At 33.9% G+C, this 23,816-nt stretch overlaps 5 protein-coding genes across 9 annotated transcripts; 2 read left to right on the plus strand and 3 right to left on the minus strand.

Moving 5' to 3' along the window:
• Nucleotides 1-436: 436 nt before the first annotated feature.
• On the plus strand, nucleotides 437-4,374 carry RVE1 (Homeodomain-like superfamily protein). 2 transcript variants are annotated; one of them, XM_088213455.1, is made up of 6 exons: nucleotides 437-1,302; nucleotides 2,060-2,185; nucleotides 2,279-2,390; nucleotides 2,477-2,599; nucleotides 2,689-3,099; nucleotides 3,196-4,374. In XM_088213455.1, the coding sequence occupies exons 4-6, from the start codon at nucleotides 2,480-2,482 to the stop codon at nucleotides 3,955-3,957; spliced, it is 1,293 nt and encodes a 430-aa protein (XP_088069581.1). In that variant the 5' UTR covers nucleotides 437-1,302; nucleotides 2,060-2,185; nucleotides 2,279-2,390; nucleotides 2,477-2,479; the 3' UTR covers nucleotides 3,958-4,374. The 2 variants fall into 2 exon arrangements, with proteins under 2 accessions (XP_088069581.1, XP_088069577.1); XM_088213451.1 differs by having other exon boundaries at nucleotides 2,477-2,538.
• A 6,108-nt stretch (nucleotides 4,375-10,482) lies between these two features.
• Nucleotides 10,483-13,389, plus strand: EXPA13 (expansin A13). The gene is made up of 2 exons (XM_022032387.2): nucleotides 10,483-11,166; nucleotides 12,850-13,389. The coding sequence occupies exons 1-2, from the start codon at nucleotides 10,649-10,651 to the stop codon at nucleotides 13,157-13,159; spliced, it is 828 nt and encodes a 275-aa protein (XP_021888079.1). The 5' UTR covers nucleotides 10,483-10,648; the 3' UTR covers nucleotides 13,160-13,389.
• Nucleotides 13,390-14,344: 955 nt separating this feature from the next.
• LOC148269076 (uncharacterized) lies at nucleotides 14,345-17,853 on the minus strand. 4 transcript variants are annotated; one of them, XR_015817060.1, is made up of 5 exons: nucleotides 17,618-17,853; nucleotides 17,069-17,133; nucleotides 15,847-15,907; nucleotides 15,649-15,724; nucleotides 14,348-14,799 (listed from the first exon to the last, which is right to left on the minus strand). XR_015817060.1 is itself a non-coding variant. In XM_088213482.1 (4 exons), the coding sequence occupies exons 1-4, from the start codon at nucleotides 17,739-17,741 to the stop codon at nucleotides 14,729-14,731; spliced, it is 321 nt and encodes a 106-aa protein (XP_088069608.1). In that variant the 5' UTR covers nucleotides 17,742-17,750; the 3' UTR covers nucleotides 14,345-14,728. The 4 variants fall into 4 exon arrangements, 2 of the variants coding, with proteins under 2 accessions (XP_088069608.1, XP_088069613.1); XR_015817059.1 differs by lacking the exon at nucleotides 14,348-14,799 and adding an exon at nucleotides 14,809-15,504; XM_088213482.1 differs by lacking the exon at nucleotides 15,649-15,724 and having other exon boundaries at nucleotides 14,345-14,799; nucleotides 17,618-17,750.
• Nucleotides 17,854-18,126: 273 nt separating this feature from the next.
• Nucleotides 18,127-19,507, minus strand: LOC110807276 (Pmr5/Cas1p GDSL/SGNH-like acyl-esterase family protein). The gene has a single exon (XM_022032357.2). The coding sequence runs from the start codon at nucleotides 19,449-19,451 to the stop codon at nucleotides 18,342-18,344; it is 1,110 nt and encodes a 369-aa protein (XP_021888049.1). The 5' UTR covers nucleotides 19,452-19,507; the 3' UTR covers nucleotides 18,127-18,341.
• A 497-nt stretch (nucleotides 19,508-20,004) lies between these two features.
• LOC110807277 (histone H4) lies at nucleotides 20,005-20,697 on the minus strand. Its single transcript, XM_022032358.2, is given in 2 exon segments — nucleotides 20,005-20,454; nucleotides 20,456-20,697. Coding segments are annotated over 2 exon segments (312 nt in total). The 5' UTR covers nucleotides 20,498-20,697; the 3' UTR covers nucleotides 20,005-20,184.
• Nucleotides 20,698-23,816: the final 3,119 nt, after the last annotated feature.

Below are 23,816 nucleotides of genomic sequence, written 5' to 3' on the forward strand. Positions count from 1 at the left end.
TTAAAATTATTTTATAAAGAAATGAAAAAAGAAATATCTAAATGGGTTTGTTCCACGTGGCGATGAATTAGTGGCGAATAGGGAAGCGAAAGAGTAAAGCTGTGCGAGTGGTGGTGGTGGTTGTGTAATTTCACGCGCTGGTCGCTCAAACTCTCTCTCATTCATTCCGGAATGGATTAAGCATCTGCGTAATAAAAAGCGCAGGGCACGAATACACACGACCGCCACGTGTCCAAGCCATCTTTCAACGTGAGCCACAAGATTCCATCTATCTCTCGACCTTTCTATCAAACCCATTTATTTAAAAAATTAAATAAAAAACCAAAAAATCAAATAGCGAAAAGCAGAAGCTGACGTGGCAACACCTCCTTTGTTCTTTTTTTAATTATTTATTTTTATTTTATTTTTTTCTCTTTTAAACGTCACAAGCCAAATACCACTCTCCTCCATTATTCATTAGTCTCTCTGTTTTCTCTGTTCTCAGTTTACTCTTCTTCTTCGTCTCTAACTTCCCTTCGTCTCCCTGTATAATCCCTTTTTCCATTTCTCGGTTTTCCGGTGAATTGGTGTCTCGGCGTTTTCTTTTCCGGTGAGACTTTCAGGGAAAAGAACTGCCTCTCCGGTGATCGGACAACCGTTGTTTTGCTTGGGAGTAAACTACTTTATATTCTCCTTGTCTTTCTTTCTCTCTCTTCTTTTTGTTCGTCTCCGCTTGCCGAAATTATCGAGTATAAATACTCGCGAATTATATTCAGGATTATTCTCTTCGTTTATCACTGTTTTGTGATGGAATGTTGCGGCACTAGTTTATAGCTTTGAGTTGATTCTCTCCTGTTTTCTTCTTCAGAGGAAGAAATAAGATTATTTCGTGGATTTTTCGGAAGCTATGGGAGGTTTTAATTTAGACGCAGTAGAGTTATTGAGTCGAATCGGAGCGAATCCGAAACCTCTGTTTGGTGGAATCAAAATCGAATATCAAGGCTTTTTTTCTTAGCAGATCGTTGAATTCGTGGGAGGCTTTTTTTAGTTTAGAATCTACGCCAGAAATCAGTTATTATTTCTAGAAATTTGTTTTGGATCAAGAGGAGTCATTGTGTGAACAGATTTGTTGGCTCAGAGAAGAGAGGAAGCAAAATTTGGCGTTCAGTTGGGAACAGATAGCTTAGATTTATCACTATCTCACCGTCTTATGATTGTGGGGAAAATTAGAAAAAGTGCGTTTCATTTTCAAGCTCCGAATTTGCGTGCGGGAGATCGTGCTCGGTTGTGGGCTTGATGGTTTCTATAGCTATGGCTGTTCAGGTATATCTGAAATCCCAGTTAAATTATTGCTTTCTATGCATAGCTATGTAGATGGTCTAAGAAGGGGAAAGACAGAAAGTGTTTACCTGAATCACTGTATTTGCTCTGGATCTTTTTGCCCTTCTTATAGAAATGTCTAAGAGAAATATCTTGGCTCATTAATGAGATTGTCAAATGCAATATTTAATTTCGTAAAAAGAGTATTTTATGATCCAACAGAGCTCTGTAGCAGTATAAAAGAGTAACTCCTGGTTTCATTTGGTGTCAGAAAAAATTAGATCTGATAAATGGGTTTATATGTCATTGTTCTTTGTAAATTATCTTCTTATATCATTGGAGATTCGGCCTGTCTTGCTTCTCTTTTAGCTATATGTATTCAATTTTGCTCAATATTTTTTTTTTTCTCTGTCTTAATTTCTGAGAAATTTTGCATTGAAAATGACTAAGAATACCCTCTCTCTCTTTTTTGTTTTTACCACTCACATGGTAGTTTTCATTTGGCTTCCAAGTTCCACTAGTAGCAAAAAGTCTCGAGCGTGTTCTAAATGAATGTCTTCAAACTTCGCTATTTAAACCGCTAGATTTTCTACATTTATGAAATTAATGAACATCCGACTGATCGCTTCTCGATGTAATTTGGGTGTGTTGAATTGCAATGGATCTTCCCTTTCTGTTGCCCCAGCCTCCAATGTTGAAATGAAGGTAGCATTTCTCAGTTTCTCATGGCTTCATTTTTTTTGTTGGGTATTGAATATAGGATCAGCGCATAGGTTCGCGTTCAAACACAGTTCTCACAGCAGGAAACGGAGACATAGTGACCGCTGGCCTCTATAACGTGACTAGGCAAGAGCAGTTTCCTTGTGGGCATGACTATGCTCCTAAGGTGTTAATATTGCCTGCGTTCTCTCTTCTGCTTTTATCTTCTAAAACTCAGTTTGAAACTTCTGCTCACGATCCTCAATTCGTTTTTCACTAGGTAAGGAAACCATATACAATTACAAAACAAAGAGAGAGATGGACAGATGAAGAGCATAAGAAATTCATTGAAGCCCTGAAGCTCTATGGGCGAGCCTGGCGACGTATAGAAGGTAAAATTGGGTGATAAATTATAATCGTGAAGCATGTCTTCTTAGAACCTGTAAATAAATATGACCTTTTTCTGTTTTGTTAACAGAACATGTGGGTACGAAAACTGCTGTTCAGATACGAAGCCATGCTCAGAAGTTCTTTTCTAAGGTTTACTGCTCTTTTTCCAGTATCCATTCTCTATCATAATGTCTATAGTCTACTTATTAAAGTAAGTTTAGTGACCCAAATGTGCTAATGACTTTAAATGGGTTAACTGTACGATTGTTTAACATTTGTTCTGGCTTATCCTTGTTGTAGGTTGTCCGAGAGACAAGTGGCAGCAACACAAGCTCTGTGGAGCCAATTGAAATTCCTCCCCCTAGACCGAAAAGGAAGCCAATGCACCCTTATCCCCGTAAATTGGCACATCTTACTATCAAACAAAACTCCAATCCAGAACAAACAAGAAGGTCGTCCTCCCCAAATTTATCAATTTCAGAACAAGACAACCAGTCTCCAACATCTGTGTTATCTGCAGTTGGCTCAGATGCACTGGGATCTACTGATTCAGATGCACCTAATTGTAGCTTATCACCGGTTTCATCAGCTGCGTGTCTTCACGTTGGCCGCATAACAATTTTAGAGCCCTGCTCGTTACCTGAAGAAAATGGATCATCAACAGCGGTCCCAGTTACTGCTGGTGCAGTTGCTGATGAGAAATGTCCCATGGTACTAACACCTTTTATTACCATATTTTTTGTTGAATGGTTATTAGCTTCTTTCATTTCTGACATGTGCTACTATCTCCTCTTGCTGAATGTTCAGAAAGTTGAGTTATTTCCCCAAGAAAACATGTTTCCTGACGGAGTGTCAGCTGAGGAAACGACCCCTCGTAGTCTTAAGCTGTTTGGAAGGACTGTTTTAGTCACCGGATCCGATAGGCCAGCTTCTCCAAACATAACGGCCTTTAAATTGCCATCTGAGATGAACAAAGGAAAACCTGTCCAGCCATTACCTCGGAAACTTGTGGCAGTTGAAGCATTGTCAAGGAATTCAGAATCTATTTGGAGCCATCCACCACATAAAATGCCTGGAGCCTTTTATTACTTGCAAAATCAAAATGAAAAATCAAACCAAGAAACCGGTTCTGTCCCTCCCTTGTCATGCTGGACTTTTTATGGAGGTATACAGCTTCCTGTTCAACCATTCCAAAAACAAGATCCAACACTTTCGCATGTTGATTCTAACATCAAAGAACTCCAAGAAAAGGAATTTCAGAAGGAAGGATCATGGACTGGTTCAAATTCCGGATCAGTGAACGACCGGGGTGATGCTGAAAAAAATTCAGATGTAGAAACTGAGAGTTGCCAGCTTTCTCTTGTCAAGGAAGAGAAAGAAACAGGTCAAGTTTTTGAGTTCAAACCAAGTGAAAGATCAGCTTTCTCTGAAATAAGAGCAAGTGCTGAGAAGCTCGGAAGAGGGTTTGTCCCTTACAAGAAGCGAAGAATGCCAGAAACTGACACACAATCCTCAACAATAACCGACAAAGATGGAGTAGTAGAACATGAAATCCGCCTTTGCTTATAGTAGATCCTCAATAGACATCCCCTCGGAGTTCATTAGCAAAAAGAGTTAAAAAAGACCCTTTCTTAACAAGTTGAGGACCTGATCTACCATATTATAGTTTTTACTTATGGACTTTAGTGAGTTCAGCTGCTGGAGTAAGAATCAACCAAAGAGGGGAGACTAATAATCAGCCAGCATAATCTGTGCAGCTCTGCAAATTCTCTTATCTAGTTATTTGGTTCTTTTTTTTTTTTTTTTTAATCAACTGTTCTAATTCTCTGTCCAGTATGTTCTCTGTCTTAGCTCTATTTTTGTCCTTGAGAATAGCTTTCTGTTCTGTCTTTAATTCTTTTCCTTCTTTGAACTGTGAATCACATAGACCAATAATCCTGTTCTAGGCTCTGTATTATAATCCCCAGACAACTATTTTTCTCTCAACTGGTAAATTCTGATCATATGCATCTATTTGAGTTTAACTTGTCCATATCCTACTATGTATATATGTGTGTGTGTGTATATATATATATGTATAAAGACAGGTGAAAAATGAGTAAGTTGTGGTCCAATTAAGTGGATGTATGATTCAATTTTTGACGGCTGTTTCTATGTCCTACCAAGAAACTACTATAAAGACAGAGAAGAAAAAATCCCAAACTATGCCTGTCAGCTTTTTGTGTTCCAGTTCATGACTCCTGGACAACATCAAGATTTTAGCTTCAAAAATATATCATAAATTACCAACACTCATCTTCCACCTCACACAATAAATAATATTAAATCAAAGAGAAATAGTTTAATTGCTAAATATATGTTTGTCTAAAATAATATATATATATATATATATTCATACCCTTTAAATTTTTCTTTGTTCATAATTTGATGAATTATCAGAATTTTACGTTGCTGAAAATTAAAAGCTGTAGTTTCTTCATGTGTAATTGTAGTCTACATACATACATACATATATATATATAGATATATATATATATATATTTGTATAAAATAATATGTACAAACCATTATTACATGATAGATATACAACCCATTTTAGCAAATTATTTAAATTTTTTTATTTACATTAAGTGTAACATCAATTTCTTTTAGACGTAAGATTTTATTTGATCACAACATATCATTTCAAATAATATAAAAATTAAAAATTTAATATTTAAATCTTAACTATTCCGTTAAATATTAATTGAAATAAAATACCTCAGTAAGATAAATTTTTAAAACAATTAATTATAACTTTTAATTTAACAAAGATTGATAATTAAGTATTCATAATTTTTGTTAATTTAAACTTGTAAAATAAATAATTACAATTTATTATTCAACAATATTTATAACATTGAGAACAATTTGAAGCACTCACACCTTGGCATCTTTGTTAAATCAAATCAAACATGTTACATGTACAATGAGAAATAATTGCATGTGTATTAGAAAACATGAAAATCAAATCACATAAAATTGCACAAACAATTGGTAGCAAATGTTGTACGATCAAACAATCATAGAGAGTACTTGCAAGATTTGCATGGAAAGAGATCTTCAATAGTTTAAGTCAATTATGATATCTATTTTTTGTTTTAATTATTAAAAAAGTTAAAGTTTGAATTTTTAGTTTATCGTGCTTACCCTAATTAAAAAAAATATAATTGATTATGAAATATAATAAATTTATCAAAATTTAACTTAATTTAATTATTATAATTTTATCGACATAATTGTGAATTAAGTTTTAAGTTCAATTGAATCAAATAGTATAAATTGATATTCTCAATATAATATATATATATATATATACAAAGTAATGTATTTTATATTTTTAATGAAATTTAAATTTAAAACTTTTAAATAAAATATAAAAATTTTAACTACAAAAATTATTATTTTTTTTTGGTAATTACAAAACCAAATTGGTAGCAAGTGGTCCTTACATGATATTTGTAGGTAGCTTAAGTGTTTAATATAAACATGTTAAATTTAAATGATAAATAAATTAAAAATATACTACTTTTTTTAAAAATATATAGCTTAAAGATTAATAATGTGATGAAAAATAAATAAATTTAAATCAAAATATAATCAAAATAAAAAGAGTAGAACTTTATTTTGGGTAATCATTCAAGTTTAATAAAAGAAAATAATAATAATAACCTTAACCCACTAGTGGAACTATAATTTAGTTCATTAAAAAATATTATATTATAAGGATAAATTTTTTTTTTTTGTTATAATAATTTCAATAAGTTAAAATTCATGACCTAATATTTATATTAAAAAATAATAATATTATTAGGTAATTTTTTATTTTATTTTTTCTCGTTATTTTCACTAATTTCCTTTATTGTTCGATTCCCACACTGATTTTCTTATTTTCTAATAAGTTTTTCAATTAAATTAATTTCTTGGTTTTTTTTTTTTTTTTGTAATTGTCTTCTATTTCAGTGTAAATTAAATTTATACATTTAAATAGGAGAGAAAGAAATCAAGAACCCTTTTCTTATATCATGAGACCAAGCCCACAAAATAAAATAAGAGATTTTATAGAGGCCCATTTAAAATATTATGATTTTACACAAGTTCTCTCCAAATCCACTACCTCTTTTTTTTTTTTTTTTTTTCTAAGTTTTAAATATTTTTTTAAAGAGTTTAATCTGGTTTCATATATATACACATATATACGTATATAAATATCAATATTATCATATTTACATTTAAGAAAATAAAATTTTGATTATTTTGAAATTAATTTAAGTTCATGATAAGAACAATGGCAAGATAATTTTCAGCCATTATTTTTTATTTAAAAATCATTAATAAATTTTTGTTTATTTAATTAATTTGTGGGTTTAAAATCAAAGTGGGCTAAAAAGTTGGGTTCAATTTAAGATTGATTACTTTTTTGGGATTGGAGGTTAGTTTACATTGGATTTTAGATGTCATATAAATTAGTACAAATGGGCTCATGGAGTTTGATAAAATAGTACCAAATTTTTGAATTTTCATGGGTTGGCATAAAAAAATTAGGGTAAGATTACTATTATTTTTAAATATATAAATTAATTTATATATATTTTTTTAAATAATTTTAATTTTTCTATTTTGAAAAAAATTTAATTTAGTACCTAAAGTTAATTTACACTATCTTTTTATTTTTTAAGAATTTTTAATTAGTGACTTATAGTTATTTTACACTAACAATGTCAATAGAAATATTAGGTAATAGTAAGTTTGGAGACAATATATACTAACACTACTAATAAAAAATACTATATAATAGTAAATTGGTTATGTAATTATTTTTTATTTGATAAAAATTATTTCAAATTTTAATTATTTTTTAATATAACTAAATTATTAAAAAATAAACATAAAAATTATTTCTCCAAAGGGACGGCGTACCCGCTGTCTCCTTCCTCTTTCCCCTCATCATCCGCAAGCTCCACTGAAGCTTAAAAAAATTCAAAGAAACGAAGCTTACGAAATTAGAAGAAATCAAAGAGCGACCAGAAGAAATGCGCTTGAACGCATCATATTCATTTTCCCACCGACGGAGAAACCCTAAACCCCCAAAAGAAAATCCAACAAAGATTACGGAATATGGAATTCGCATAACCAAATGAGAGAGGCGCTCAGCTCAGCTCTCTCTTTCTCTCCTGCTCTTCCAATTCCTTATAGACACGAGCAATCCTAGCCGTCGAAATTTGAGTAGGGAGGTCCGAGCTCATCAAGCACAGCGCAGGGCTTGATGGCGATGAATTCATGGATGCTGCCTCTGGTTACAAGAGAGGTTTTGCAGGGAGCTATGAACACAATGTCTGATTTCACCGTTGTTAATCTCACATTTCATAAATCCTTCAGTCATTTCTGTTATTTAACATATACGTATACATGTATATATACATATATGTATATACATATATATATATATATTTATATACACTATATCTACTGGCATTGAAAGGAATCAAAACGGCGAGGTGCATGTGAAAAGGTGGTGTGTAACACCCTAGGTGTTTCATAATACAAGCGTTATACTCTACTCATGAATTCATTCAAAACCAACAGTCCTCTATGCATTACAATTATCAAATTTATCTATCAAATTTTTTACAACTTGTTTTACAATTCACCAATATCAAAGAAAGAGAAGCAGAAAAAGTTCCTATTTATTACTGAGACATAATAAATGAATATCCAATATAATTCAACATGCATCCAGCTTCTTGTTAATAAGCTTCCCCTAGTTATGGTCCCATTGGAAGGGATTTTGATTCCTGTCTTCTTTCCTAATGCATCTACAAATGATATACGGTGACTATATTTCAGTCTAATAAAATATATTCATAACTCAAACAAGATATGAAAATATATTTGAACCTCTACCCTGGTGCTATGTTTACACCTACATTCCAATGTCCCTTTCGCCCTTTTTTCTCTTTGTACCCCTATTTTACTACTCATGGATTTACTCTATAACCAGTCCGAGCCATTGTCAATATTACTACCACCTGCCAACTCGCTTATCCATACACTTACTAAACACCTATTGCACTTATCGACCCCATAATTCGATCCCTTCATTCTTCCACACTAAGAAGACCCTTAACATCTCTTTTCACCTAAAACTCTCGTATAACAAGGAATATCCCCATAATAGCCTAACCAAATTAGAACATAATATCTCCCTTGCACACATAAGAGCCTTTGCTTGGCCACACATACACCTACACTAGTTTTATTCGTTTTCAGCCTCAATGCCACCCACACCCACATACCTCCAACAACTACACCACCACTAATTATCAACCGCTCCTCTTACCTCCATACTCTGGCCCTAGTTTGGCCGCACACTGGTTCAAATTTATCTACACACACACCGGCTTAAATTTAGCCGCACACACGCTGACCCTAACTCAGCCACACACACACACTCACCGACCTTAATTTCTGCCACACACGCACATCCCAGCCTCAACCAGCCACAAACACCAACCTTCACTCAGCCACACACACACTCACTCACCGGCCTTAATTTCCACCACACACGCACTCCGGCCTTAACCCAGCCACGAACACACACTCACCGGTCTTAATTTTTGCCACACGCACACATCCCGGCCTCAACCAGTCACACACACTGGCCTTCACTCAGCCACACACGCACACTCACCGGCCTTAATTTCCGCCACACACACACACACTCCGGCCTTAACCCAGCCACGCACACACACACACACACTCACCGACCTCAATTTCTGCCACACACACACATCCCGGCCTCAACCAGCCACACACACCACACTTGCCCATTCAGTCACACAACCAGAACATCATAGAACACAGTCCATACACACGCACGCCGGCCCCAGTCGGCCACACGCAACCATCAGCAATACACACCTATACAAACACATACGCATTTCCCGAACTCACAGGATATAGTCCACACTCACACACACTGGCTCCCAGTGGGCCACAAACACATATTTCCACTAGCACCAGCATCGACGCATCAAACTTTCTCCCTCTGTCGTTGTCACTATCGGCGCACCAACACTCCAAATCACCGGTACCAATATTGACACCTCAAGACTTCGAAATGGCAATGCACATCACCGTTCCCGGTTTCACGTAGACTCCCTCTCCCGCCTCCCGCCTCTGCTTTACACACATTCTATCTCAGTTCCTCCTTCATCGAAAGAACCTAATCACACTATTTACCACACTCTTTCTCTGCGGCTGACCTCTTCCTTTCACTTTCACAACTAAACAATCTGTATCCCCTACCCTGTGTTTTCACATTCCCGCCATCCGCCTCACCTTTCCTCCCTTTGCTCTTACACACGTTCTATCCACCATTCTCCACCTCTCTACTCCTTCAGAATCGACAATCGACAATCAAATTAACCAAATGGAAATTCACACCATATCGTCATACAAAGTCTGAAATTCAGAATTTATTGACCTCTAGTCTCCATATTCTTCTAGCTCGATGAGATCTTCTTCACTCGCACGCTTCTTCCATTTCCGCTCTTGATCTCTCCTTCAATTTCTTCACTCTCCCTCCTTCCCTGTCGACCTCTATCTCTCTTTTCCCCCCTTTTCTGTTTTTCTCAGCCCATCCCTATTTATATATCTCCATTCCCATCCAATCTCAGCCCTTCATCCTCCTACCATTCCAATCCTCACCGTCCACTTAGTACCTTCCAACACCGGTGAGAAGAGTGGGGTTGAACTATGGGCTTGGGTACTTTGGATTGGGCCGAAGAAGACATTGGGCTAGCTGGGTGTTACATGGTGTATTTTTGGTTTTATGTTATTATTATTTTTTATTTTTTATGAAAAGTAATTAAAAATTTATAAATCAATTCCAAATCAGAAATCAAGTAACATTTAAAATTTTAATTATGTAAATTAATTTTTATATTTAAACTAAAATGTATTATATTATTTATTTTTTATTATATACAATGATTAAATTATTTATTAAAATAACATTTAAAAAAATACACAAAAGCAAGGTCATTTTGGTACTTTCACACTGCTTAAATTGAATTATTAAAAGAAGAAAAACCACTAATAAGTTAAATTTTTAAAAATTAATAATTAATGTTTTTAAAAATGGAAGCATTTTAATTTAAGTCTTTCGCTCTCTCAGATACCTTCCCCGTCTCTTCGTTTTTCTCTGTGAGAAACAAATATGGCAGCGCCATTATTCTTCCTACTCCACTCTACCCTTCTGTTCACACTAATCTTCGTACTTCTCCTGCCACAAGTTACTTCTCACTACTTATCTTCCTCTTCTTCAGCCTCCTCTCCTTCCGCCTACTCCCAGCAGCTGTCGGAGTGGCGGTCCGCGCGCGCTACCTACTACGCGGCCTCGGATCCACGGGATGCAGTGGGCGGCGCGTGCGGGTACGGTGACCTGGTCAAGGCCGGGTATGGAATGGCGACGGTGGGTTTGAGTGAGTCTCTGTTCGAGCGCGGGCAGATCTGCGGCGCGTGTTTCGAGCTCCGGTGCGTGGACGACTTGCGGTGGTGCATTCCCGGAACTTCCATTATCGTCACTGCTACTAATTTCTGTGCGCCTAATTACGGTTTTGATGCCGACGGTGGAGGGCACTGCAATCCTCCGAACAAACACTTTGTTCTCCCAATCGAGGCATTTGAGAAGATCGCTGTCTGGAAAGCTGGTAACATGCCGGTCCAGTATCGCCGGTACTTTCTCCCGCCAATATTCTCAGTTCTTCATTTCCTTATTTATTATTGAAATCTCGGTATAGTTGGTTGTATTTTCGTTAATTAGTACATTATTCTCGCTAAACAGATCTGACATTAGTGTTGATGCCTGATTTTACAATAATGACCTCTGGAATCCAATTTATTTACTAAATCAGAGCAACAAAGAGAAGAATAAGCAGGGTATGAAATTGCTCCAAGCGTAAACCACCTTTTTTTATAGATTACGCAGGAGAGACTAGAGAGGACCATAATTTAGTTAAATTAGAAATTTTGCTAATATGATGTACTAATATGGTATTGTCATAAAGAAATGAGGCAACTTTGCTGTTGTGCTTATGTTTTAGGAAGGTTTCAGTTTATTTGTCATTTGCTAGCTTTTGATGGTTTGTTTGATTGGAAAAGTAATTTGGTAGGGAAAAAACTATGGGATATAAGAAAAGGAATGATGAATCAAGGAATAAGACAAATGTGCCTATGAGATTGTCTGTTTTCTCCGTCCATATTCCTTTTGGAGGTATAGCTCTATCAAATGATATAGGAGAGTTTGTTTTGTGTTAGTAAAGTCTCTGTATTTTTTAACTTATGAAACATATTTATGCCCTTGAAGAAACCAGAATTTGTGTAAGTAAAAAACTTGAGTCTAACTAAGAACTTAAAGAACGTGAATAGTTTTTAATAACTATATATGCATTTTATTTTTACATGCATCACGCAGTGTGGCAAGCAAATTAGATAATGAACACAACCCTGCCATTTAGCAAATTCTATCCTTTTGCGCTGGTAACTTATTTTTTCTACTTCCAGCATAAAATTACTTCCTTCTCAATAAACCCGAAAAACAAATCAATATAATAAATATGTTTTTATTATTTTAAGAAACAACTTATTTTCACAATAAGCGCTTTATGCAAAAACGTAATTACTTATTTTTTACATCAGAACTTATTTATTTTAAGTCAATGACCTTGAAATCTGGTAAAAAAAAAATTCTCAAGAAAAAGAAGTCTGGACACAAGAATGATTATACAACTCTGATTTGTCTGATTCATCAGGAAACATTTCAAACTTGTGCAATTGGAGTCAGTTTAAGTCCCTGTCAAATATTTAAGAGTGTTGCTTAATGATAAATTGTTGCATGCTTACACATCGTGTGTGGTATATTTGTTTTCATCCAACTTATAAGATTACCTTTCAATATAACAGTTTTGAGATCCTTGAGGATGCCCTCGAATTTAATGAAACGAGAAGATTTGACACTTAGAGAGATGAGGTTTAGTTGGTGCTAGGGGCTGTGGCAACATTGTGGTTTTTGGTCTAAGCAACAAGTTGGTTTTATTCATTCATCTTAGTTTTGTCGAATGTTTCTGATGTTTCTCCTTTATTGAGTTGCCAGGTTGCCCAATCTTTCAAACGAGTTGGTGTTTTATGCCCATACAATAATAGCAGAAACAAAGATATGAAAGAGATTCCTGACAAATGCTGTTAAGCTACCTTGATAACCATCATTTTGAATTTATAGATAAATGTTTTTTTTACTTCGATAAATATTTTCCTCTGGTACAGGTTTTTGGGAATCCGGGGTTGTGACTGTTTTATGTTTTCTCATCTTGAAAAAATTTTCTTATCCTCACAAATTTTGTTTAACTTGTTTCAAAACAGGATAAAGTGCAGAAAGGAGGGAGGCATCAGGTTTGCAATCGATGGTGGAGGTATTTTCATTTCAGTGTTAATCAGCAACGTAGCTGGGGCTGGAGATATAGCTTCGGTGAAGATCAAGGGATCGAGAACTGGATGGCTTTCAATGGGTCGGAACTGGGGTCAAAACTGGCATATAAATGCTGACTTGAAAAACCAACCCCTCTCATTTGAAGTCACTAGTAGTGATGGGAGTAGAATCTTGTCTTACAATGTGGCTCCCAAAGACTGGAACTTTGGACAGACCTTTGAAGGCAAGCAATTCGAGTCATGATGAGAACTTCCAGCGATGAACTGAATAGAGGTAAATCATGTAGACAAGATAATTCTTTTCTTTTTTCTTTTTCTTTTCATTTTCCTTTTCTTTAACCAATTGGAGGGTGGTGGTAGCCGGTAAGTGTATGATGTGCCGGATTTTTATTCGTGGAGGAAATTGATATTAGGTTGATGAGCATATTGCAAGGTTAAAGAATGAGAAAAAAGAGTCGGCTTTTCAAAAGTTCATCGATTCTCGTTTTGTTTAAGCAAAAAGCTATTTGATGATCCTATCTTGATAAGGCCTTTGTGATTTGATTTTGATTAGTAAGTGTTTACTTTTTAAAAAAAAAAAAATTTGGGTACTTTCACAAAAGTGTTTATTCTTTAAACCGAGTCATAAAATCCATACCAAAACTTTGAGAATACATGTTAATTGTAAAGGCAAAATACAGTTTCGCCAGATGGTTTGAACTTACTACAAATCAAACCATGTGTTTTTTACTGTAATAATTTAGTCCCTGTGTATGTTTTGGTTCTTAATCATTTTTCATAATGAAAAAGTTGAAATTTTTAAAATATATCTGTGGATGTTTAAACTTCTAGTCATAAGTACGTTGAGCTTTAAGGTTTAAAAAACTTCAACAAGTCAGAGAAAATGCCAAAAATTTCTAAAGGTAATAATTCTAAAGAACTCATGATACAATAATAGCAAAAAAATAGTGAATTTTTATTAAAAATTTACAAAAGGATTTGAATTACAACAAGGGTAAATATGAAAAATTAATGCGATTAAATTAAATTAAATTTTAATAAATTTATTATAATTATATTTTTAAATAAAAAATATTTTATTTTTAATTGAAATAATTATAAAAATTATATGACTTGGGAATAAATGATCGAAAATAAAACTACGATTTATTTTTAATTTGTTTTGGCTTTATTTTTTATTTTTTAGTAAAAGTTATTAAAAGAATGTGATCCCACCCTGCAATTAAAGTTGTTCGCGACTGTTTATAAAACATTCAGAAAAATGTGATGGAAAAAGAAAAAAAGGGATTGAGGAAATAATGAGGGTTTGGGGCCCTTCTGCCGCGTACATATTTGAAAATTTCAAAATTAGGAGGTATCCAGGCAAGAAAAAAAGAGCAGAAGTGGCAGATGCTTTTTTTCTCCATCATTCATCATGATTTTCCTTCAATTATGTTACTTTAGTAAAGTTTTCGTCCAAACAATTTTTATTCAATGCCATGTGAATTTTACTTGTGAAATTTGTTTGAAGACCTACATTTGTTTTACTCGCGGGGCAGGAGATTTTTAATAAAATGTTAACAATTGAATTCTTAGGGGTGTATTAGAAAGAATTTAAGAATTTGTGAGGTTTATTTAGAATACTTTTATTCAATATGCATAATCACTGGATCGGGAAGAAGAAAAGAAAAATAAACATGCGACCCACAAATTGACAAAGCAAAAAAATGAGCTCTTAAGATCTGAAACCAAATGATTTGATAATCAAGACTCAACTACTTTGCTAAATGAAGCTGAAAGAATTTACACCTACAAGAACAGAGAATGCTCACTCCTATATAATGTGGAAGGGCATTTGAAGCGATGTGAAAAAGTTATTTAGCTGGAGATTTAAAATCCCGATACCTACAAATGCAACAAGAATGCTGTAAGAGGTTTCTAAAAAAGCATGTTTTACAAATAATAAAATGAAATTGGTTTTTATTTTTAATTATAAAAATTAATTTTTTAAATCATTTTACTTAAATATTTCATTTTTTATTTTTTAAATAAATATTTTAACTGGACTGTCTATTAAAATAAATAAATTTTTTAAACATATCATCACAATATAATAATCATATTATTAAAAATTAATGACACGATTATCGCGTAGATTAAATTTACCAAAAATTCAAACAAAAAATTAATAGAATATACCTGCACCGAGTAAAAAACTGGAGAGTAAGACGGAAAATAGTCTTCAATGGATTGAGTTAAATGCCTTCAAATGGATAAAATTTTAAATAAAATACACCAATCCTTTTGGCAGTATAAATTGACAATATGATTGTCACCTGATGGAAACTTATTTGAAAATCTATTTATTTTAGTAATTAAGTTAAAATTTTGATTTAGAGAAAATAAAAAATAAGATTTAATTACAATAATTCAAAAAATGAGGGACTAAATGAAAAAAGAAATTGAAAAAAAAAAAAAATCAAGAAACATCTTGAAATTCCAAAAGACAAGGTACGAAATCTACCAGCTTTAATTAAAAACCCTGCTCCCTGAGCTAAAAGCCGCTTAACTAAAAAGCACTGAACTCCCTCTTCTCAAGAATATTTTCCCCTATCCATGAAAATAAATATACACGAGAAATATAAATTTAATTAAAATATAAATTTTTTATAGAAGAATTTTATAAAATATTTTAAAATTACAATAAATGCATGATTAAGAGAGCTGTATAGTTTTCCAAAATAATAGACTTACTCCAATAGTGTACGAAACGGTTCAAGCAGAATTTCATCAGCTACTTGTTTAGATCAATTTTGCATATCAATTGTCTCTATTCCCGAACATAAAGACCGCCCGGATTAGTATTCATTCTTCCCAGAAACTTTTTCTTTCTCTGTCACCAAATCTTCATAATGAAAATGATGCATTAATCTTAATTGCATATAATAGTACCTGTACCGAATGCTTCAAATATTAAATCATCTTCCAATGCAGATCCATAAAAGCTCAATACCTGAAACCATCAAAGCAGATACAGCAAAAGGCAAGCCATAAGAGAACTTGAGATAGTCTCGTTGGAACGGAAACCAAAGTACATGTTCATCTATAGCGAGCATGGTTTGAGGTAATAATTCCTCCAATGGCAAAGGGGCTGGACCACAGCATAAAACTCCTCATCATATGTAGAATACTTACCGTTTAGCCTCATTGAGTTTTTCACTTAAGACACCTCCCCTCTTCCTATTCCAGATGCATCACAAGCAACCTCAAAAACTTGACTCAAATCAGGATGCCCCAAAACAGGTGCTTCAGTCATCTTTTGCTTAATATCACTAAAAGCCCTAGAAGCCACAGTAGTCCATTGAAACTCCCTTTTCTTAAAACAATCTGTTATGGGAGCCATAATAGTACTAACCCTCTAATGAATCTCCTACAGAAAGTAGCTAAACCATGAAAACTACGAATCTCAGAGATAGACTTGGTATTCAAAGTATGTAACTAAGAAGCAGACTACATGCCTAGTGCTGCACCAGTGGCACAGTGTAGTATTCCATTTGCGAGACTTCCTTATCCGGATTCAAGCATTAAATAAGCCAAATACTGCTTGAGAAAAAAAAAAATATCGAGCAGAGAAAAGGTTAGTCTTTCGCATGTTGTTTCACCCATCAAGCAATTAATACCATTTGCAGCCTTTGTGGTTTAAGGTGTAATGATCTCTTAAGTTGGTAGGCCTAAAACTGATGCTGAAGGGCAACCCAGCGGACCACTAACAGAAACTGTCAAACAATTAGAACGAAGGAAAATAATTAACATAATTACATGAACATGTAAAACTGAGTAATTTTATTAGAGCTTGAGACACCAACTTCAAGATCAAAATCAGCTCCATGCTTTGTAACAAATGACCTTTAAAATATTGAACCAATTCAAGCCAGGTCATGCTTGAATAAGCATTAACAGATAAAAGTTTTTCCTTTATTTTATCAGTGACTATTGTTTTCAAGTTGCATGAAACTAATATAACTTCAAATCTGGCTAAAACATGCCTGTTTGTTTACTTCCATCATCCCTTACCAGCCTATCACTAGATGAAACATTGATACATCATAAGCATACATGCTAAAATGAAAGCCCTAGCAGTGCGTTAGTAGAGAAAAATCGTAGAACAAATTACCTGAGCATTTCTAAAAAAACACCCAAGACAATGCTGTAAGCAATAACGCTCTGGTGAAAATCCACCTATTATAATAATCAGCAATCAGAAAACATTACATCAATAAATATCCAAAAAAACACCTCTTACACCTGCCAACTACAAAAACTGAATTGTCCTTGTTACTCGCATAGGCCTATAAAAATCTCCATTCATTGAAAAACGTGTTCAAATACTGACTTCAAAATGAATTATATTTTGGTGGAGCACAACAAACTTGGAAATCCAACCAAATCAAAGTTAAGCAAACTTTACCTTTTACTCCTTGGATGAAACTATGGATTTCAAAACCAAGAAATTGCTCCTTCCATGAAACTATGGATTTCAAAATCAGTAATTCAAGAATATGTAAATTTATCTATCTTTCATTCTTCTAGCAATAAAGTCAGCCTTTAACTTAAGCAAGCAAGCCAATTATCCAAAAGCCAACTCATCCTCAATTCTATTAAAGTATCTTCTTGCATGAATCATAGAGGGACAAAAGGAGGATTGCAGAGGCTGATCACAAACCTAGAATTATTGTAGACTCCTGCAGCATGATCATAGAAGGACAATACTCCAAATTGTTCTTCCTTCTTTTCAGACCAATAGCTTGAGCTTGAGGCTGTAACTTAGGGGTTTCTCCAGCATACATCCCATACAGTACCAAACCTCTCTATCAATTTATAAAAAACTTCAAGGACCATAAGAACAAGAGCTATGACCAATTTGATGACGAAAATAAGCTACAAGAGATAATTAAAATCAAAGGTGACAAGATTGTTCACTTAAGTTCTTCAACATGATTGCATACAACTGCAAAATACAATCTCAAAAAGCAATACCTTAAATCAATGAGGAAAAAGTCAGTGTAATCTCTGTGATTGTAATATAGTGCAGATGATGTACCTTGTAGTTGTGGAAATAGTTATATGCATTCACATCAAAATTGAATGTGTCATACACAGTTAACTGGCTATAAGGTACAAGCAGTGTAAGTAATCAGTATTCAGACACAAAAAAAAAGGTACAAGGAAAAATGAATCTCGATTTGCATCTACCAACCAAAAATTGTATTCATCAGTTAAATCTCTGGAAGCCAAGAGAAGAACCAGGCAAGAATTAATAATGCCCTTAGGAGAAGAAACTCAACCCACTCAAGGATCACCTGCCTTGAATCCACTAAAGAACCATTTTCTAACCTCCAAAACCGCAAGGGAACATATATTTAAGAGCAAAGTTAAAAATATTTCCTTCAGAGTGTCTGATGAGATTCAATGAGCAATGCATTAAGCATGATATGAATGGCAGCTTCATAAACAACTTTATCATAATGCATACCATCATCTGTACAACGAGGTCCACAATTCCAAGTGAATGACTGTATATCCAGCAAAACAAGGGGACCACCAGTTTGTCGCAAGAGCTTACTGGCTCCAAGTGCTCTGTCATAAACATGCCACACTTCATCATTCATCTTCTCCTTCTTCTCCTCTGTATTCAACATCCCATTAATCAACATAGGCATGCCAATCCAGAACAAATGTGGCGACCTGATGGACACAGAACCAGTGACAGGCCCATCTGCGCCCAGCTCAGGTGAAAATGGTAACAAAGACTCCACCGAACTCCTCAAATTTTTTAAATGAAAACCATAATCAGTGGCATTTGTAACGTGCAGCATATGCCACAAGCCAGCTCCCATCATCAAAACATCAGGGTATTTCCTCCTTTGATTAAAACTCATGACCATATCAGTCAAATTCATCTCATATGGTGCCCAGATAAAATCCAGCTTCATGCCTATTTCACCAATCACAATATTATAATCACTATGCCTCTTAAACAAATCACTTCTAATGGAATTCATCCGCCCTGAATCAGAATCCAAAACCAAATTCAACAGTGATAAGGCAACAAACCGCGCTTGTGAGTCACCCGCCACAACAACCCAAGAACCATTGAGCAAATCCGAAGCATCAGATTTATCCAATTTCTGAAACCCGCAAGCACCCACTTTCCTGGATTTGGCCCAATCCCACCTCTTCTCATAATAATCCAATTTAGAAACATTCATATTAACCAATTCCACATCACTCCTCGGCTTAACCTCCCAGACGATATCGTTAACCAAATTAATGCAGTAATTGCGATTGTCATACACAACCACAGACGAAACAGATGCCACAAGATCAGTAACAGATGGAAAATATGGAGTTAAGTGGACGCATACCGCCAAAGTAATGAACAGCGCACCACTAAAGAAGAGCATCTTGTTCCTGCTCAAGTGCCAGCCCGCCATTCCCATCGGCACAAACAGCACAATACAAGCAGCCAGCACTCCGAACTGGATGGCCCCTAGCATTTCCCTCCACGATCTGCCAAAATCAAACCATCTAGCAGTACCCACTAATGAAAAACCAAGATCCAACAGAAATAGAAAGGAAAAGAAGATTGGGAGATAGCTTAAAGTTGTTTTTTTATTCAGGCTTAGGGCTAAAAGTTGGTAAGGCGATTTACTAATTCTGGTATACAGGTAAATGGTCCTTGTAAACTGAAAACAACTAGACAACCATAGCTTAAGTATTATTCAAGCTTTTCCGTTATTCACTGAATAATACATATAAAAATTTAAAATAAACAAAACGATATTACAGCTTCCTTTCTTGACAAATCAAAGGTGAAGTTGCAGGACTCTTTTTTCCCATCTCTGATTCAGAGGTTTGAGCCATGGATGGATCTGTGCAAACTCACGACGAGATCACGTGACTAAATCACGTGACACCGCTGCAGATAAGATTGTACCTCAGAAATTAGAGTTGACGATTCTGGATAGTTCTAGCGAGATGACTAATTTGCCCCCGCTGGTACAACTCAGAGCTTCAGGGAGAAAAGGTCAAATGGAAAGACGCGCGTAATTTACAATTATGACTAAAACTTTCTTTAAATAAACATTTCCCGACTAATACAAATCCGATAATCCATCAACGTCACTTGTTCGTCTCTAAACTCCAAACCAGCAAAACGAAGACTGATAACAAAATTTAAAAAACAATAAACTAAAAATAAACATTGAACGATCTTTTTCCCGATGAAAATTAGCCGCCGAAACCGTAGAGAGTCCTTCCCTGGCGCTTGAGTGCATAAACAACATCCATGGCGGTGACAGTCTTACGGCGAGCGTGCTCGGTGTAGGTCACCGCATCGCGGATTACGTTCTCGAGGAAGATCTTGAGAACTCCACGAGTCTCCTCATAGATCAGGCCGCTGATTCGCTTTACTCCACCACGCCTAGCCAGACGTCTGATAGCCGGCTTCGTGATTCCTTGGATGTTATCTCTCAAAACCTTCCTGTGACGCTTGGCGCCTCACTTTGCCCAGCCCCTTGCCTCCCTTACCACGGCCAGACATTCTCTGGTTGGAGTGCTGGAAAAGCTCAAGCAGCGGCCGGTTAGGGAAGATGAAGAGCTGATTGCAGGGGTTTGGAGTAGTGTGCTGTGAGCTGCGTGATGAGAGAGGGGAGATCCGGCGATTTTATCGAGAGAATTTTGGCGTTGGCTCGAAATTCAAAAGCTGTATTTGAGATATTTGAAATTTGGCATTTGGCGGGAGTTCTGTGGATTCCCTCCGGTTATGAAAGTTTTCCGATTTCGGATTTAAATATTTAGGCTGCTTTTATAGTTACGTGCATTTTTTAATTTTTTATTTTTTATTTTTTAATATTGACATCTATTTTTTTTTAAAGTTTATATAAAAAAAAAATTCAAAATAGATATACGATAAGTTTGAAATTCATAAAAAAATATTTTTATTCTTTTAATTATGCTTTTATTTATATAATATTGTATATAAATTTATGCCTAAGTTTTATAATATGGTCGCTGGTGTTTGTCTCACATACCCATTTTTATTAGAATCAAGTTATAAATATTTGAATAAATTATTAAATTAAATATTAAAATTTAAATTATTATAATTCAATTTTTAATATCTTTCACTACAATCTAATTTTACATATTTTTCATTGATTTTAATAATTTACTTTTCTTTTATTTTATAATTAAAAAATAACCTAAAATTATTAAACTATTGCTGAAAAATGAATTCGATTAACTAATTAAGTTAATAAATAAATAACAATCAAAATATAATTAATATTTTAATTAATTCTTAATCTAGTCAATTAGTTAAAGTCATTTTTTAAAATTATATGTTAAAATATTTATAATATTCGGATCCGAAATTTGTTATGGGATTAATTTTAAAATTTTAAAAATGTATAAAAATTTAATTTTAAAATTAATAAAATTTAATTTAATGTAAAATTATAGAAAAAATATGTTGATAACGAAATTGAAAATAATTTTAAAAAAATATGTGAAAATTTTGGTTTAAACGGTGTTTTTGAAAGAAAAATCGAAAACTATGGGTTATAACACAATTAAGAAAAATCACGCCGCGTAGGATCGCCCAGTCAGCAGTCTCAACAAACCGGAGCCCGTCGCGTGGCAAGGCACGCTTACTCGGTGTCATGCGGGAGGCCAAGCTAGCAATCTACGTGCCCCGCAATCGGACGATCCAGAAGTATTCTCGCTCGTGTGGATAGTCCGAATCCGTTCCCTCATCAGGTGCAATCAGATGGTCGCGATTAAATGCGATAAACGATCCAGATTCGTTTATTCTTTAAATGTGATCGGGTGGTCGAGATCAAATCACGATGAACGGTCCATATTTATTTATTCTTTAAAAGCAATCAGACAATCGAAATCAAACGCGATAAACGGTCCAGATTTACGCGATAGGAGTATAAATATTTCGTATCACACCAAACCCAAATCCTAGCACTAGCCTCCCGCCGCGCAAGAACCTTGAAATTGGCCCAAAAAAGATTTTTAACACCGATTTTAGATTTTTATGATATTTTTATGTACGTGAAGCATGTTTTAATCTCTGCATAAAAATTTAGAAAACCCAATGACCGCCAGTAGATGTAGTAGAAAGTGAGGTGTTTCGGTCATTAATTTTTGTAAGAATCTTTTACTTTATTCTCTGTTATAAAATTAAAACTTAATAATCGGTAATATGTTATTTTGTGTAAATTATAAAATGTTGAGAATAATTACAGGTTACCAATGAAACCGAAACCGGTTAGTTGTTTATTTGTTGTCTTATTTAACTAATTGTTGAATTTACAGCTTTAAATACACGATAATATACTTGAATGGTTGAATAATTCAGTTGTACTTTATTGATATATATATATATTGCTTATCTTGCGTGATTTAAAGTTGATTTGTGAAATTATAAATTAATATATAAACGAAAAATTGACTGGTCATGTGAATTAATGAATGATAGTCTTACTGGATATCTTATGAGATAGTTAACGAACTGGGTGCATAAAAAATCATACTATGAACGTTGCTTCATATCGGACGGAATATCGATAAATGATATTTTTGGCACTCATACAGGACGAGGTATGAGGATGATCTGATTTATCATCATATCAAACGAGGTATTGATTAGTGATATTTTTTGCACTCGTACCGGACGGGGTATGGAAACGACGGTTAATTGACAATATTGAATATTGGTTTACGCATAGTAGAACATCCTTGTGGACCCCAAATGATATCAGTAAGCAAGTTAAAAATGAAAAGTGGTTCACTCGAAAATAAGATTGAAATGTTATTTGAGTTGTTATATATGTAGGTCGATTTTAAAAATATCGCAATGGTAAATATATGCAATAAATGATTTTATTTATAATAAATAAATTTACTTAAATCAATAGCTCTATTGGTTGTTTTTATAATATTTACTAATTTTTAATTTATGTATCGGTGAGTAGTGTGATATTTTTACTTTGCTAGTGTACCTCATCATTTCACTAACTATTTCATATTAAAAGGATTAAGATCAAGATCTCGATCAACAAGAGTGTTGTGAATAAGTTCACCACTCGAACTCCATTCAGAAGTTAGTAAAGGTCGTCATAGAATGCGTAGTTATTTAACTTTTGTTTATTTATTTAATTTTTATTTGTTTATTTTAGAAGAAATATTTTTATAATTCTATTGGGTATTCTAAATTATTGTGTAAGGAATATAAAACATAAACTTTATTATTTTACTTATGCATTTAATTTATGACCTTATTACCTTTTAAGTTTTGAGCATTTACAATATTTATATTAAAAAATAAAAAAATTAATATTTAAAATAAATAAAAATATGAATAAATAAATTTATGATCTTATATTTATTAATTTATTACTCGAGTCAAATACTCTTTTAATATAAAAAGTAAGATATATTAATTTTGACTTACATATTTAGTGAGATAACAGATTATATAATAATTATTTTATTTTGATTAATAAAATAAAAATATATTATTTTAATTATAACTTCTTAAATCAATAATTATATAATTAATAAATTAGTTATTTAATAATTAAAATAATATAAAATTTTAAATAAATTATAAAAATAAAAGTCAATTATTGCAAACATAATCTTAATAAAATATTTAGTAAAAAAAAAATAAAAAATAAAATAATCCATTATAGAATTTTTTAGTATAATCTATATTTTTCCCAACCAAAATGGAGACCAAAAGTTTAACAAACCAAGTCGAACCAAACCGTTTACTGAACCGGTCAAAACCGGACTGGACTGGAGCGGTCTGTGCCTCCGCGAGCGGATAACATTGGATCAATCTTCAC

The sequence above is a fragment of the Carica papaya genome, chromosome 1, assembly GCF_054855325.1.
Source record: "Carica papaya isolate Zhongbai chromosome 1, ASM5485532v1, whole genome shotgun sequence".
NCBI classification, from domain to species: domain Eukaryota; kingdom Viridiplantae; phylum Streptophyta; class Magnoliopsida; order Brassicales; family Caricaceae; genus Carica; species Carica papaya.

Coding starts and splice junctions, on each gene's coding strand:
- EXPA13 (XM_022032387.2), top strand. CDS start 10,649: ATGGCAGCGCCATTATTCTTCCTACTCCACTCTACCCTTCTGTTCACA. Junction 11,167..12,849: donor ATGCCGGTCCAGTATCGCCG/GTACTTTCTCCC, acceptor GTTTCAAAACAG/GATAAAGTGCAGAAAGGAGG.
- LOC110807276 (XM_022032357.2), bottom strand. CDS start 19,451: ATGCTAGGGGCCATCCAGTTCGGAGTGCTGGCTGCTTGTATTGTGCTG.
- LOC148269076 (XM_088213482.1), bottom strand. CDS start 17,741: ATGTATGCTGGAGAAACCCCTAAGTTACAGCCTCAAGCTCAAGCTATT. Junction 17,134..17,617: donor GGAGTCTACAATAATTCTAG/GTTTGTGATCAG, acceptor TTATTATAATAG/GTGGATTTTCACCAGAGCGT. Junction 14,800..15,846: donor ATTTGAAGCATTCGGTACAG/GTACTATTATAT, acceptor TTGCATTTGTAG/GTATCGGGATTTTAAATCTC.
- RVE1 (XM_088213451.1), top strand. CDS start 1,276: ATGGTTTCTATAGCTATGGCTGTTCAG. Junction 1,303..2,059: donor CTATAGCTATGGCTGTTCAG/GTATATCTGAAA, acceptor TATTGAATATAG/GATCAGCGCATAGGTTCGCG. Junction 2,186..2,278: donor GGCATGACTATGCTCCTAAG/GTGTTAATATTG, acceptor GTTTTTCACTAG/GTAAGGAAACCATATACAAT.